Here is a 16,378-nt window from a genome sequence, read left to right as displayed (position 1 = left end):
TGCCTGCTGATGCCCCCACGTGATGTTCCCGGCCAGATTATGCCAGCCAGGCTGACACTTAGCCCCAAGAGGGGTGATGAAAACTGCCTGGCTGACTTCCCAAGTGGATGAGCACCCCCTGGTCTCGGCTGTTCTGGGGGCCACACAAATGCTGCCTGTGTTGATCACGGCCTCTGAGGATGGAGCTGGAAATGAGGAGGCCCCAGGAGCCCCCGGGGTCCTCCAGAGAGGCAGCCTAAAGAGGCCTTTCTCTCCCCATCAGGGGTTCTTGCTAAGGAGGAAAGGGAACTGGGAAGGAACGGCAGGGGATAGGGTGGCTAGCAGGGGTGGAGTGGCAAGGATGGGGTTGGGGCTCTCTGGGCTGACGGCATCTGGTGTTAGACGATAATGTCGTCATGCTCGTCAGCCCGGTAGAAGAAGGGGATGCAGTGGTTGGTGCCCAAGCCTGGGCGCTCCTGGGGGCTCTGCATCTTCTGTGGCTGCTTCCTGAGCTGCTGCACAGTAGGGTTCTGCTTGTGTAGCGCCTTCTTCTCAAAGTGCAGCTGTGTGTAGGCGGCCACGTGCTGCTGCAGGTGGAACAGGCACTGGTCGCGCTGTTGGTGCAGACCCTGAGCCTCCTGGCTCTTCAGCTCCATCTGCGGAAGACCAAGGGGGGTGGGGGGAGCATGAGGGCAGGTGGTGGCTTGCTAACCAATTCCACTGGTTGCAGGAGAGTGGCCCAGAGCCCCATGTCTCCTGCACCCAGCCTCACACCTCATCCCCTTCTTTCCCATCACTTTAACTTGAGGCCACACGCGAGAGGGAAGGCATCAGCTGTTAGGGGAACACTCGTGCCTAATACTTTACATGCACAATCTCAGCTCATCCTCAACACCTGTGTAAGGAAAAAATGCTAAGTTCCTTTGTCAGGAATCTGAGGCTTAGCAAAGGGTAGCTAAGGTGGGTGAAACACCTCTCGTGGGACAATGATGTCCAGGCCTGGGAGGAGCCCGGGGCTACCAGCCCTAAGAGAGGCAGGACAGTCGACATGGAGGTCACCTGTCACTCCAGACTGGAGCAGCCTCCCTCCTGGGCCTAGCACTGCCCTCCCCAGAGACTTGTCCCCATGGCCCAGTCCTTCACAGTCGGGCTGAGCGTTACCGTTTCCTTCAGCTCCCCCAGCTTCTCCTGCAGCTGGCCGAGTTCCCTGGCCAGCTCGTTCTTGATGTGCTGCTCTGCCTGCAGCGAGAGGGTGAGCCGCATGTTGTCATTGCTCTGCACAGAGAGAAGCAATCCGTTGCCACCCAAAGTGGCTGCATCCGGATCCCAGCACCAGGTGCCCACCTCCCACAGTGCTGGGAGGGCTGGAAGCTCAGCCCCTTTCCTCCAACAGACATTTGAGCAGGGTCCTGGCTCACAGGGCGCCTGCCTAGGTCATCACCGTCCCCTTTGGTGGGGGGGAGTGAAGGCCCAGAGGGAAGTGTTTTGTACCAGAGGCCTTGTCCAGGGAGGCCAAACACACCAGTCTCACGAAGCCATCCTGCAGCTTGGCCAGCTGCTCCTTGAGCTCCAGGTTCTGCAGGAGCGCACGGCTGATGGTCACGTGGTCGCTCTGCTTGTGCTCCTCAGCCTGGCTGCCCCACAGCTCTGCCTCCCGCTCCAGCTGCAGCAGCCGCTGTTCCTGCTGCTGGTTCAGGCGACTCAGGCCTGCGTTGTCCTGCACCTGGGCCTGCAGCTGTCCCTCCAGGCTCTCCAGCTCCTTCTGCAGCTGCTCAGCCTGCGCCTGCAGCTGCTGTTCCACCTCCGACGGCCCCGCGGGGGAAGCTGGGGACTCTGGGGTGGGAGGCTCAGCTGAGAAAGGAAGCAGCCATCAGGGGCCCTGGCCTCTGGGTTTTCAAAAAGCTCCTGTCTTGGTCCTTAGCTCCTCAGGCCAACGGCTTGCCCCCACCCCGGTGCTGGCTTCTTGGCTAACAACTTTCCATATTCAGATGGTCATTACCCTTCCAAGCCAGGACACAGAGTGCTTGACCGTGCATGGTGGACAGTGGGTGCGCCACCCCTATTTACAGATGAGGTCACCTATGCTCAAAGAGATGACAAGACTCGCCATCCACCAGCACAGACCTGCTTCCCTCTGCCACAACACCACTCACCGGGGCACCCAACACCCATCCTGCTCCCAGGCCACCTCTGCCCCTGCTTACCCATCTGGCTCTTGAGCTCGGCCAAGGTGGTCTCCAACTCCCACACCTGACTCAGGCTGCACTCCTTTTCCTCCCTCAGTGTGCAGAGCTGCCCAGACCACAGGGAAAAGAGCCATGAGCAGGGGCCACTGCCTCCCTCTAAACCGATGCTGCTGTTGTTTCTGTGGGGAGAGTCAAAGAAAGGAAGGTGACTAAGGATGTCCCCTCTACTCCACTCCCAGAGCAAGAGGGGGTGCACAGGGGGCCAGGGCGGGATTGGCACATTCTCAGACCCTATGGGCACAGGACCTGTCCCGAGGCTCCCAAGGAAAGAGCATGTGGGTCTTTGCTGGTTTTTGCTCACAGCTATGGAACCGCGTCTGAATTGGGATTCTTCTTAGGGGACAGTAAGGTGAGCCTCCAGAAACAGAATGTGAGAAAAGACAGGCCTTCCGCTAGGTTTGGATTTACAGGGGTGTGCGCATCGTTGGACAGCTCAGCACGTGCTACATAGGGGTTGGGGCTGCTCTTAACAGCGGGGATACAGGAATGAAAAGCACAGGTAAGATCCCTTCTCTCCCTGAGGTTGATGTCCCAGGAAGCCTGGAAATCTTGGATTCTTAGAGCTAAAAGAGACCTTTGACAACTGCCATTTCCACCTCCTTGGGAAACTCAAGTCCAGGGTGGAGAGGCGCTTGTCCAAACTCAAAGCTCAAGTCAGGGCCTGAGTCAGGGTGGGGACACGAGGCTCATGGCCAGTGCTGAATGAGAGGCCACAATCCCAGGGCTGTGTGGCCAGGGTGCAAGCAGGGGTGTCTGGAGAAGAGAGGAGGTGGAGAGGGCAGCAACAGGATGAGAGCCATGCTGCATGCTCCATGCTCTGGGGTCCCTCCAGCTGAGACCTGGCCCACCCAGCACCCCACTCTCCCTCAGCACCAGGGGCCCCCAGCCCCTTTCTTCATAGCCCACGGGGAAACAGAAGCCCAGGGTGGGCAGCATGGAATCAGGGGACCCCACTGGGCTCTTACCAATTCCTCTATGGTGTTACTGAGTTGTTTGTTTGTTAGATAGCTGGAGTCCAGGGCTACTGCCAGCTCTTGGTACCTGCTCTGAGGCGCATGCAGAGAGGAGGAGTTGCAGGAGGGTTTGGGGAGAGGCAGAGAGAGCAGTCATTAGGGCTGGGGTGGCACGGGCTGTCTCAGCTGGCAGCAGGGCACTCAGCCCCCGCTGTGGGAGAAGAGGGGGGCTGGCCCTGCAGAGCCACTCACCTCCAGACCTTCATGTAGGAAGATGTGAGGCCCTCTCCATTGATGTAGGACATTGACTAGAAGAGACAAGAGCTCCCATGGAGATGCTACGTCCTCCACCGCCAAGTCCCTACCCTCAGACTACCTCTCCCCCCCCACCTCCACCTGGCAACTCTTCTCCCAGCCTGGCCTCTTCCTCTCATCACCCTCTATGCCTACCCTCAGACTACCTCTCCCCCTCCACCTCCACCTGGCTACTCTTCTCCCAGCCTGGCCTCTTCCTCTCATCACCCTCTATGCCTACCCTCAGACTACCTCTCCTCCCACCTCCACCTGGCAACTCCTCTGCCCAGCCTGGCCTCTTCCTCTCATCACCCTCTATGCCTACCCTCAGACTACCTCTCTGCCCCCCACCTCCACCTGGAAAACTCCTCTGCCCAGCCTGGCCTCTTCCTCTCATCACCCTCTATGCCAGCTTCTCCTGGGTCTCATCACCATACCCCTCCCTTCCTGAGTGATGCTCTCCCTATGCTTCCTGCGCTGAGATACATTGTCACCGTTCTCATGGCCATGTCCTTCATCTGTATGGCTTCCAAGAAGAAGCCGTCACCCAGCCTGCCCAACACGGCCCAGCAGGTCAGTCTATCCCAGGATCTCCCCATCTCTCAGGAATCCCAGCCTCCATTCTGTCCTCTCCTCTCTCTCCTCCCTTCCTGAGTCCCAGTGTCTGGGGTACCTCGGAGACAAGACCATGGAGCTGCTGAGCAGGTTGACGCAGGCTCTCCGTGGAGGACAATGTCCTAGGGACAGGCACACAGAGGTCAGGGGTGCAGGGGCTTGATGCAAAAGAGGTCCTTGGGCTGTGGCCTGCCCTTACTCCCATGGCTTAGGGACTGCTGCCCGCACAGGAAGACACTCACTTGGTCTCATCTATGAGGACAGGGCCATGGTCAGCATCATGGATCTGAGGGAGAAGAGAGAGTGATCACCTGATTTCCAGTAAGAACCACCCAGGGGTGGCAGGAGCCCAGCTCCTTCCAGCAACCTGCCACTGCCACAAGCTCAAGAGAAAGCCCCATCTTGGCCTCCCCCACCCCAGTGCTGGGAAGGGTTCCTCACATTGGGAACCAAGCTGCCGGAAGAAAGGAGAAGAGAAGGCACAGCAGGCACAGTCCTCTGGGAAGGGAGATTGTGCAAGCATACAGGGGTAGCAGGCAGAAGGATGGAGGCAAACCTGAGTTGGTGCCATGCTAGTTAGACTAGCGCCAGGGGGCGCTAAACAGCCAAGTAACACGGTGGCATCAGCAGAGGGTGGTGCAGGAGCAGTGCGGTCTTTGGGCGCCTGTCAGGGAACAGAGCAGGGGGTTAGGGGGCCGTGCAGGAGAGGAGGTGCCTCGCTGCCATGGACACAAGGGCGCAGAGCAGGTAGGAAGATGTCGTAGCAGTCAGAGTGACAGTCACACATGCTGGGAACCACAGGGGTTGTGGGAATGGCTTGCCCAGGCTTGGGGACACGTGACATCTTTTCAGGTGGCCAAAGCTCAAAGGAAGGGGGCTACAACCTCCATGGACACGAGGCCCTGGTTCTCCCTGGACCTCAGCAAGGGCTCTGACCTCCGGCAGCCGCAGCAGGCAGAAGGAACGGGCACCAACATCAGGGAGCATGGCAGTGTTCTTCCAGGAAGCCAGTCTCTGCCACACAGTGACCCTGACTCTAGGCCCCTGCTGGGCTGAGGCCACTGGTGGTGACGGGGCTCCCTCCAGGTAGCTCTCTGCCACTGCCCTCTCCTGCTCTCCGCCCTTTCTCCCTGCCCTCCTCTCTGCCTCAACCATCAGCTGTAGTTCTCTGATTAAGGCCTTTCCAAGGAGAAATGTTGCCCAAGAAGCCCCTCCCTGCTTTCTGGAGATAAAATCAACCACAGCCGCCTCATGGGCATACCTCTCAGCCCCATCTCGCAGCTCCAGAAACACCTACTCTACCAAAAGAAGCCAGGAAATCACAGGTAAGACGTCTGCTCTTTGATTTGGCACATGGAGGTCATGGCGCCTCATTGCCAGAAAAACTGCTAGGGAACAATGCGGGGATCTAGTGCTTGGAGATGTGGAGAAGCCTCTCCTCCTTCTGCCGCAGTGGGACCCCCTCCCTCGGCCAGCCCCATCCAGCTTCTCCCCAGGCTCAGGCCTAACTCTCGGTCCACGCATCTGGCTCTAGAGACCACCTCATGTCAGCAGGCCAGACGGCCGCACACAGCCAAGATGGCTGAACAAGTGACAGCAGCCAGAGAAGCTGAGTGGAGGCAGGGAGTTGCTGCCTGCTCTCTGGATCCTTCAGCCCTGGCCTCTGAAAACCCCAATCGGATGCCTCCTTAGAGTCCAGGCTGCAAAGCCTACATGAGAAAAAGGCGTGCTGACTCTGCAGTTATACCTTTAGAGAGTGGACCAGCAGATGGAACACTTCTCTCTCCCTCTCTCCCTCTCTCCCTCTCTCTCATCTCGTCTTCTCTATAACTGTGCTTTTCAAATACATAAATAAGTAAATAAAAATAGAATCTATGTACTGTGATTACTTTGTGAACAACCAAGTCACAATTCTACTTCTGAAGGTGGAGCTTCCCCTGTTGTCTGGACACCAGATGAGAAGCCTGCACCTGGATTTCAGTCTGAAGGTGGAGCTTGGTGTGGGCATCAGGACACCAGATGGGAAGCCTGCAGCTCACTTCAAGACTGAAGTTGCAGCATCGCCTGGGTGTCAGGACACCAGATGAGAAGCCTGCACCAGGCTGTCAGTCTGAAGGTGGAGCTCACCTGAGTGTCAGGACACCAGAGGAGAAGCCTGCCACTCACTTTCAGTCTGAAGGGGGAACTTCTCTTGGGTATCACATCAGATGAGAAGCCTGCAACTGGCCTTCAGTCTGAAGGTGGAGCATCGCCTGGGTGTCAGGACACCAGATGAGAAGCCTGCACCTGACTTTCAGTCTGAAGGTGGAGCTCCGCTGGGTGTCAGGACACCAGATAAGAAGCCAGCACCTGGCCTTTAGTCTGAAGGTAGAACTTCGCCTGGGTGTCAGGACACCAGCTAGAGGCCTGCACCTGACTTCATATCTGGATGTGGAACTTTGCCCTGGTGTCAGGACAGCAGATGAGAATGCTGCACTTGGATTTCAGTCTGAAGGTGGAATTCTTCTTGGGCATCAGGACACCAGATGAGAAGCCTGCACCTGGCTTTCAGTCTGAAGGTGGAGCTTCATCTGGGTGACAGGACCCCAGATGAGAAGCCTGCACCTAGCTTTTAGTCTGCAGCTGGAGCTTCTCCTTGGTATTAGGACACCGCATAGAAGCCTGCACCTGGCCTTCAGTTGAAGGTGGAGCTTCGCCTGGGCGTCAGGACACCAGATGGAAGCCTTCACCTGGCTTTCAGTCTGAAGGTGGAGCTTCGCCAGGGTGTCAGGACACCAGATGAGAAGCCTACACCTGGCTTTCAGTCTGAAGGTGGAGCTTCGCCAGGGTGTCAGGACACCAGATGAGAAGCCTGCACCTGGCTTTCAGTCTGAAGGTGGAGCTTCAGCTGGGTGTCAGGACACCTGATGAGAAGCCAGCACCTTACTTCACATCTGAAGGTGGAGCTTCACCCGGATGTCAGGACACCAGATGAGAAGCCTGCACCTGACTTTCAGTCTGAAGGTAGACCTTCTAGTAGGCATCAGAACACCAGATGAGAAGCCTGCACTTTGCTTTCAGTATGAAGGTGGAGTTTCTGTTGGGCATCAGGATAACTGATGAGAAGCCTGCACCTGGCTTTCAGTCTGAAGGGGGAGCTTCGCCTGGGTGTCAGGACACCAGATGAGAAGCCTGCACCTGGCTTTCAGTCTGAAAGTGGAGCTTTACTTGGGCTTCAGGACACCAGATTAGAAGCCTGAACCTCCTTCACGTCTGGAGGTGGTGATTTGCCTGGGTGTCAGGACACCAGATAAGAAGCATGCTCATGGCTTTCATCAAGGGTGAGCTTCGCCTTGGTGTCAGGACACCAGATGAGAAGCCTGCACCTCGCTTTTAGTCTGAAGTGGGAGTTTCTGTTGGGAATCAGGATAATAGATGAGAAGCCTAAACCGCACTTTCAGTCTGAAGGGGGAACTTCACTTGGGCGTCATGACACCAGGTTAGAAGCCTGAACCTCCTTCACGTCTGGAGGTGGAGATTAGCCTGGGTGTCAGGACACCAGATGGGAAGCCTGTACTTGGAATTTAGTCTGAATGTTGAGCTTCTCTTGGGCATCAGTACACCAGATTAGAAGCCGGCACCTCGCTTTCAGTCTGAATGTGGAGTTCAGCTGGGTGTCAGTATTGCAGATGAGAAGCCTGCATCTGGCTTTCAGTCTGAAGGTGGAGCTTCACCTAGGCGTCAGGACACCAGATTAGAAGCCAGAACCTCGCTTCACATCTGCAGGTGGATATCACCTGGGTGTCACGACACCAGATGAGAAGCCTGTACCTTGCATCACGTCTGAAGGTGGAGCTTCACCTGGGTGTCACGACACCAGATGAGAAGCCTGCACCTGGCTTTCAGTCTGAAAGTGGAGCTTCGCCTGGGTGTCATGACACCAGATGAGAAGGCAGCACCAGGCTTTCAGTCTGAAGGTGGAGCTTCCCCTGGGTGTCAGGACACCAGATGAGAAGGCTGCAACTGGCTTTCCCTATGAAGGTGTAGCTTTGCCTGGGTGTCAGGACACCAGATGAGAAGCCTTAACCTCTCTTTCAGTCTGAAGGGGGAGCTACGCCTGGGTTCTGGACACTAGAGGAGAAGCCTGCACCTCGGTTTCAGTCTGAAGGTGGAGATTCTCCTGGGTGTCAGGACAGCAGATGAGAAGCCTGCACCTGGCTTTGAGTCAGAAGGTGGGGCTTCGCCTGGCTGACAGGACACCAGATGAGAAGCCTGCACCTCGCATCACCTATTCAGGTGGAGCTTCACCTGTTTGTCTGGAAACCAGATGAGCAGCCTGCACCTGGCTTTCAGTCTGAAGGTGGAGCTGCACCTGGGTGTCAGGACACCAGATGAGAAGCCTGCATCTCTCTTTCAGTCTAAAGGGGGAGCTTCACCGGGGCATCAGGAAATCAGATTAGAAACCTGAACCTCCTTTACATCTGGAGGTGGAGCTTCGCCTGGGTGTCAGGACACCAGATGAGAAGCCTGCACCTGGCTTTCATTGTGAAGGTGGAGCTCGGCTGGGTATCAGGACAGCAGGTGAGTTGCCTGCACCTGGCTTTCAGTCTGAATGTGGAGCTTCGCCTGGGTGTAAGGACACCGGATGAGAAATCTGCACCTCGCTTTCAGTCTGAAGGTAGAGCTCTGCCTGTGTAACTGGAAACCAGATGAGAAGCCGGCACTTGGCTTTCAGTCTGCAGGTGGAGCTTCACCTGGGCCTCAGGACACCGCATTAGAAGCCTGAACCTCATTCACGTATGGAGGTTGAGATTCGCCTGGCTGTCAGGACACCAGATGAGAAGCCTGCACTTCACATCACTTCTGAAGGTGGAGCTTCGCCTAGGTCTCAGGACATCAGATGAGAAGCCTGCACCTCGCATCCAGTCTCAAGGTGGAGCTTCGACTGGGTGTCAGGACACCTGATGAGAAGTCTTCACCTGGCTTTCAGTCTGAAAGTGGAGCTCACCTGGGTGTCAGGACACCAGATGAGAAGCCTGCACCTGGCTTTCAGTCAGAAGGGGGAGCTTTACCTGGGCATCAGGACACCAGATTAGAAGCCTGAACCTCCTTCACATCTGGAGGTAGAACTTCACCTTGGTGTCAGAACACCAAATGAGCCTTCACCTGGCTTTCAGTCTCAAGGTGGAGCTTCGCCTGGGTGTCAGGACACCAGATGAGAAGCCTGCATCTCTCTTTCAGTCTGAAGGTGGAGCTTCGCCTGGGCGTCAGGACACCAGATGAGAATCCTGCACCAGGCTTTGAGTCTGAAGATGGAGCTTCACCTGGGTGTCAGGACACCAAATTAGAAACCTGAACCTCCTTCACATCTGGAGGTGGAGCTGCGCCTGGGTGTCAGGACACCAGGTTAGAAGCCTGCACCTGGCTTTCAGTCTTAAGGTGGAGCTTCTCTTGGGTGTCAGGACACCAGATGAGAAGCCTGCACCTGGCTTCAGTCTGAAGGTGGAGCTTCGCCTGGGTGTCAGGACACCAGATGAGAAGCCAGCAGCTCACATCACGTCTGGAGGTGGAGCTTCCCGTGGTTGTTAGGATACCAGATGAGAAGCCTGCACCTTGCTTTCAGTCTGAAGGTGGAGTTTCACATGGGTGTCACAACACCAGATGAGAAGCCTGCCCTTCGCTTCACATCAGAAGGTCCAGCTTCGCCTGGGTGTCAGGACACCAGATGAGAAGGCTGCACCTGGCTTCAGAGTGCCTGAGCCCAATTCCTAGCTCCAGCTCTGACTCCAGCTTCCTCCTCACGCCAACCCTTGCAGACACTGTGATGGCTCAAGTACACTGAGCTACTTGAAGTCAAATATTCAGCTGTCAGGACTTCTCCTTGCCTGGGCCCCGCCCAGACTATGCCATTTGTGTCTCCTCTGAGGCCGCAGAGTGATCATGGCCCCTAGCCAGACTTTCCTGGGTGGGAGCTGCCATGATGGTTGACCAGCCACCTGTCCCTTTCCCTAGGCCCATCTGCAGATCAGCCCTGCTACACTGGCTAGGCCCTGGGGCAGTTAGACAGGAAGTGCCAACATTATCTGCAGGTTATGGCCTACCTAGCCCCATGTGCCTGTGCCCTTCCCCTCCCACAACTCAGGCTCCCTGCAGCCCTGAAAGGTGTTCTATGACCTCACGATGCTGCCTATGACCTCTTTGCTCCCTCTGCCTCCCCCACTCGCCACGTGGATGAATATTACCCACCTTTAATCTTCACACTGGCCTCAAACGCCACCTTCTCCAGCCGCAAGTCCATTCGGAACCCACCTCCCTCACCTAGCCACGCAGCTGGCCTATTGCCGCCTTTCCCCTGCCCCCTCAGAGGACTCTGCCACCCCCATGGCACCTCCTGTCTTGTTCTTCTACTTCCACCACTGTGCATCCAATGCCGTTGCCATCCATGGGCCCAGTGAACATGGTTGAGCGTCCCATCTGAGTTGTCAAAGAGACGAGGGGCAGGCAGAGTGTCCTAGCACTGGTCTGTCTGGGTAGCTTCACATCCTTGCTGGTTAGTTCCTCTGAAAAGCTAACCTCCATCCTTGTGATTATAAAGCCAATTCATTTTCTCTTAATTCTACCTTCTCACTTTCAAACCAAAATGGAATTCATCAAGTTGAAAAATCACTCACTTCCATCTGGTCTACTTGCCCAGAGGGCAAAATGTAACAGCATTTGTATGTTTTCAAATTTCTCCTGGTCTGACCGCACTGGGCATTCAAAGCCCAAAACCCCACAGACCTGCTCTGGAAGTTATTCCCAAATTACCGAATCTTTGAGGTGTGTCTTACCCTCTCCAAGATGATAAAAGACACAAGGGAAGGGAAAAAATGCAATTAGCCAAGCAGGGGAGGAAGCAGACATAAGCAGGCCGAGGGTTAATGGCAGCAACTTAAAACAAGCCAGAGGCAGAGTCTGCACCAAATGAGACAAGCCTCAGGGACATGCACATCTGGGAGGCAGCAAGCCAGAGGGGGGGGGTCTCGGCACTGCCTCCCCTTCCACTTGTCCTATGGGGCAGCGCTACCCCATTGGAATGGTTAAGGTCAGACGCCAGCACCTTCAGTATGTCCTGCATCTAGAGGCGGTGAAAAGGGGAAAACAAGGGCAGGGAAGACACAGAGACGTGGCTTAGAGAGAGGCGAGGATGTCGGGGAAGGAAGAGGTGGAGTCAGGAAACGGAGGCTGAGGAAGAGCAGAGATCCACACTGTGGCCCCTAGGCCATCCTCTCAGACTGGCCATTGCTGCCTCGCCAGACAGAGGGAAAAGTCCCCAGGCCCCAGAATCACAGGAAGCGCAGTCACTGACCAGCACGGCTCTCAGACCCTCCCCCAGACACGACCCCCACTCTCCATGTTAAAACCAGACTTCTGCAGAAGGGTTCTCTTGAACAGGGAGGCTACAGCTAAACAATTAGAAGACACTGTTCCAATCCAATAATATCTGACAGCCTGAAACTGAAGCCCAGGGGAGGCTGTTACTTTTCTGAGGTCACCCAGAGCCAAGGCCGCATCCCAGTGCCTGGGGCTTCCTAAGGGGACAGCCTGATGGCCGGGCTGCTCTCACTGGCCTGGCTTTTCCTGAGGCCGGGGATGAGGAAGTCGCAAATACCAGCGACTATGAATGTTACAAGACCCTGTATTCTGGATTAATACAAGAACAGCAAAAACTCTCAAACTTTGTAAGTAAAACATCAGCCCTATCTATTTCACAGATGTGGAGAGAGAAGCCCAGAAAGCTTGAACAGTTTGCCTTACATCATATCCCTAGCAGAGGGAAAGGGAGCATTCAGACCCAGAGTCCTTGACCAGTATCTAACACTCCCTTCCACCATCTTCCACTGTCCTCTGGATCCCCAACCCCCCACCCCCCATTGCCCCTTAGCCCCCGAGCCCCCAGCAGCCTGGCCAGCCAAGACTCACATCCTCAGTTGAGTGACAACCCCGAGAAGCGGTTGTCTCAGGGCTACTGCCGTTTTTAAGGTTTTTCTTCTTTTTTCCTCCTGCAGGACCACCAGGCCTGTTCTTCCGCTGATAGTCTCTTAACTGTGGAAAGGAAAAGCAGTTGATTCTCTGGAATGCCCTAAGCCCCTGCGGTCACATCCTACTTCACAGTGTTCTCAAGAACTCTCATGCCCACCACTGACTTCATGCCACCAACAACCCTTCAAGGGGCTGGAACGATCAGTTAATGTCTGAAGAACTGACAACATGGCTTCAATAAAAGGGAATGATGGAATTTAAAATCAGCTTCCAACTCTCACTTCTGGGGTTCTGCCAAGAATCAGCAGCTGCTGGGAGCAAAACCAGAGGTAGAGATAGAAGGTTAAACATTATGTGGTCAGGAATTGCGCTTTGTGTGGTTTGGAAACAAGACATTGGGTCCTTCCTTCCATATCAGAACCTCACAGAACTTTGAGGGGCACCCCGAGGAACCCTGGAAACCGAGGAGAAAGAGTAGAACCCAGGCATTATTCCAGCCAAGGGCCCATTATGACGTCACGACAGGTTCCGTCCCAAGCCCCAGGGTGGCCTCACCAAGCTGCTGCCTGCTCCTCTGTGGCAGTGCCCTCACCCAGCTTCAAAAACTCCCCTGGGGAGGGTTCAGGCTACAAAGTTTAGTCTCCCAAAGTCTGTTCCACAGACGGTCACACAGCTGTCACTCCAGAGAGCCTGAGTGTGGGGCACTCTGATCCCAGCATCAGGGAAATTGAATGGGAGCCTGAGAACTCGCACACCCCCAAAGTAAGTCTCTGGAGAGTAAAAACCTGGGGGAAAACCAAACCTGTTTTCCCGCGGTCACCCAGAAACACTGCCCACACTTCCAGCTCCCCCGGGGAACGGGACACATCTCACTGTCAGTGTCTGAGCTGAGGAAGGGGGTCCCCCAGTCCCCAGTCCCCTTGCAGGCGGAAGCAGAAAGGGGGTGAGGACTTAGGGGACTGGGCCGGGAGATCAAAGCCCGAGCTGGAGGTAATGCCAGTCCCCAGGAGGATTTGACCTCACCACATCCCACTCTGCCCTACCCATGCGCTGCGCAGGGGGAGGTGGGGCGCAGGGTAGGGACCCGAGTCCTTGGAGACTGAGCCCACAGACCCCAAGGAGGTCCGGCTTCGGGAGGCCGGAGGCGAGGTCTGAGGCTGGGCCAAGGAGCCCCAGGAGCCAATGGCCCAAAGTCACCCAGGGGCGACAAGCCAGGGCGGGGGCTGGGTGCTGAGGGGGCGGTGCTGGCTGAGAGGACTTGGGTGGGGGAAGCCAAAGGGGCGTTCTGGCTCGACCAGAGTGTCTGAGTAGCCGCATAGACCCCGGCCACGGACTGGCTGTCAGAGGGGCAGTGGGCTGGGCCGGGGGGCGCGACCCGATGTTTTACCTTTTTCTTGGCCGCAGCCAGTTTGCTCTGTCAGGTTTCCTCCGACACCGCGGGGAGGGTGCGAGGTGCGGCACATCATCACGATCCCAGCAACCAACGCGAGTTCCTCCTGGCAGCTACCGCGCAGGTATGTGACTGAGCCAGGAGAAGCAGCTTCAGGGCAGAACTAGGCGAGGCTGGGTGGGCGTGGTCGCCACACTTCAAGCCCATTGGTCAGTGAGAAAGATGAAACAGAGGGGCGTGGTCCGAGGCGTCAAAATGGGAGCTGCGCGTGCAGCTCTGTCACCGCCCACTCTGGGGGTGGGGCGATTTCCCTTGGGTGCGCACGCAGCTTTCTGGGAGCCTCTCATGGCGTCCGTCACAGAATTCTAGTTAGTCTGCGGACCCCAGAGGCCGCTCTCCGGCCCGCGCCCTGAACCCCCTTTCTCCACAGGCGCCCCCGAACCGGGGCCCTCGGACCCCAGGGCTCAGGAGGTGCGCGGAGCGCAGAGCAGGGGACACTGCATCAGTTCACGACCCCTTTCTGACTCCTCCCAGATGTGCCCCAGACGTTCTCCTTTCAGAAATCCCCTCAGGGTCCCTTTCACGTCCTCCAGACACTGCCCTCTCACACCCAGCCCTTCCTCGAGGGGCCCCACGCTGACCCCGCCCAGCTGGATCCAGTCGGGCGCGCCCAGGTCCCGGCGGCTCCTCCGCCCGCGCCCCCACGGGCCCCCTTTCCCCTCAGAGCAGCTCCGGGGCCTCAGCCTCTCCCACGCTTCCCTCCAGGGCTGAGCAGGACCCGGCCGCAGCTGCCTCAGGGCCTTCCGGTCACGGTGAGTAGCCCGCGCCCCCCTGACCCGTGCGGATGGTTGCGGACCCCATCCCGTGAGGGTGTCTGTGCCCCCGACCCGTGTGTGTGCCTGCACCTCCCAATTCCATGAGTGAGCCTGTGCCCCCCCTATCCGTGAGGATGTTTGCGCTCCCGAACCGTGAGCATGGCTACGGACCCAGACCCCGTGAGGATGCCAGCACCTCCCGACCCCGTCATGGTGGCTGCACCCCCCTGACCCGTGAGGAAGCCTGTGCCCCCAGACCCCGTGCGTGTGCCTGCGTTCCCAGATCCACGTGGATGTCTGCGCCCCCAACCAGTGGGGGTGCCTGCGCCCCCTGACTCCGTGCATGTGCCAAAGCCCCCAGACCCTGTGAGGATTTCTGTGCCTCCCGAACCGTGAGGGGGCCTGCGCCCCCCGACCTGTGAGGAAGTCTACGCCCCCCAACCCCATGAGTGTGCCTGAGACCCCCGACCAGTGAGGATGTCCAGGCCACCGAGCCGTGAGCATGGCTGCGGACCCCAACCCCGTGCGGGGGGCTGCAGTAGACATCAACCCCGTGAGGGTGCCAGCACCTCCCAACCCCGTGAGGGTGCCAGTGCCTCCCAACCCCATGGGGGGCTGCACCCCCGACCTCTTGAGGTTGCCTGGGCCCCTCGACCTATGAGGGTGCCAGCATCCGCCGATCAGAGAAGATGCCAGCACCCCAACCCTGTGAGTGTGCCTGGGCCCCCAACACTGTGAGAATGCCCGTGCCCCCCGACCCATGAGGGAGCCCGTGCCCCCCGACGCATGAAGTTGCCAGTGGCCTCCAATCCGTGAGTGTGCCAGCACCCCCAATTCTGTGTGGGTGCCAACGCCCTCCATCCCGTGAGGATTTCTGAGCCCACCCAATGTGGGGAGGATGTCTGCGTGCCCCCCACACACAGTGGCATCATGACTACCCCCAGCCCTCCCCCACCCCAACCACAGCCCACAGGTGGGCCTTCCTCAGTCTTCCTGAGGAGACAAAAGGAAACCTGTTGAAGTGAAATGGACACTATGGGAAACGGTGACTTGATCAGCATAGCCCTGACTGTTAATGAACAACTTAATACATTATCCCTCTTAGTAGGTTTTTGTCTGTTCTACTTAATATGACCGGTTTAATTCTGTAATTAATACACAGTTATTCTTAAGTGTTGAAAATTAACTGAAATGTGATCCCTGTTAAACATAAGAGTGGGAATAAGAGAGGGAAGAGATGTATAATTTGGGACATGCTCAAGCTGACTTGCCCCAATTGGTAGAGTTGGAAACATACCAGGGGATTCCAATTCAATCCCATCAAGGTGGCATGTGCCAATGCCATCTCACTACTCCAAGTGATCAATTTCAGTTCACAATTGATCATAATGAAAGGACTAAGAGTCAAAGGGAGCACATAAACAAGTCTAGTATCTGCTAACACCAACCGATAGAATAAATAAAGGGGAGAGTGATCCAACATGGGAAGTGAGATACTCAGCAGACTCATAGAATGGCAGATGTCCTAAATAGCACTCTGGCCTCAGAATCAGCCCTAAAGGCATTCGGATCTGGCTGAAAAGCCCATGAGAGTATTTCAGGCATGGAAAGCCAAGACACTCTGGCAATAGATCTCTGTGAGTGAGATCCCAGTGGAAAGAACAGGTCATCAAAGAAGGAGGTACCTTTCTCTGAAGGGAGGAGAGAACCTCCACTTTGACTATGACCTTGTCTAAACAAGATAAGAGTCGGAGAACTCAGAGGGCTTCCATAGCCTTGGAAACTCATGACTGGAGCATAGGGAGATTACTGATGCCATAGAAGGAGTGTCAATTGGTAAAGTCAACAACAGGAGTCACTGTGCACTTACTCCTCATGTAGGATCTCTGTCCTTAATGTGCTGTGCATTGAGATTTAATGCTATAACGAGTACTCAAACAGTATATTTCACTTTGTGTTTCTATGGGGGTGCAAACTGTTGAAATCTTTACTTAATGCATACTAAACTGATCTTCTGTAAAAAAAAAAAGAAAGAAATTATCAATTCCCAACTTGACTCTCACTGGGATTAAACATGACAATAGG

General features: G+C 56.2%; 1 protein-coding gene across 1 annotated transcript; it reads right to left on the bottom strand.

The window, feature by feature from the left end:
• Nucleotides 1–377: 377 nt before the first annotated feature.
• Nucleotides 378–13,541, bottom strand: LOC127482723 (golgin subfamily A member 2; the record flags this gene model as incomplete). Its single annotated transcript, XM_089321928.1, is given in 13 exon segments — nt 378–635; nt 1,141–1,254; nt 1,502–1,830; nt 2,184–2,271; nt 3,191–3,269; nt 3,431–3,486; nt 4,146–4,209; nt 4,330–4,373; nt 4,644–4,751; nt 10,602–10,609; nt 11,111–11,183; nt 12,029–12,151; nt 13,476–13,541. Coding segments are annotated over 13 exon segments (1,410 nt in total), but the record flags the coding sequence as incomplete, so codon positions are not given.
• Nucleotides 13,542–16,378: the final 2,837 nt, after the last annotated feature.

Source organism: Oryctolagus cuniculus, chromosome 19 (assembly GCF_051225735.1).
Source record: "Oryctolagus cuniculus isolate XC-2025 breed Fujian yellow rabbit chromosome 19, ASM5122573v1, whole genome shotgun sequence".
In the NCBI taxonomy this organism is placed as follows: Eukaryota; Metazoa; Chordata; class Mammalia; order Lagomorpha; family Leporidae; genus Oryctolagus; species Oryctolagus cuniculus.
Note: the sequence above shows the minus strand (reverse complement) of the source record. Positions and strands in the feature narration are given on the sequence as shown.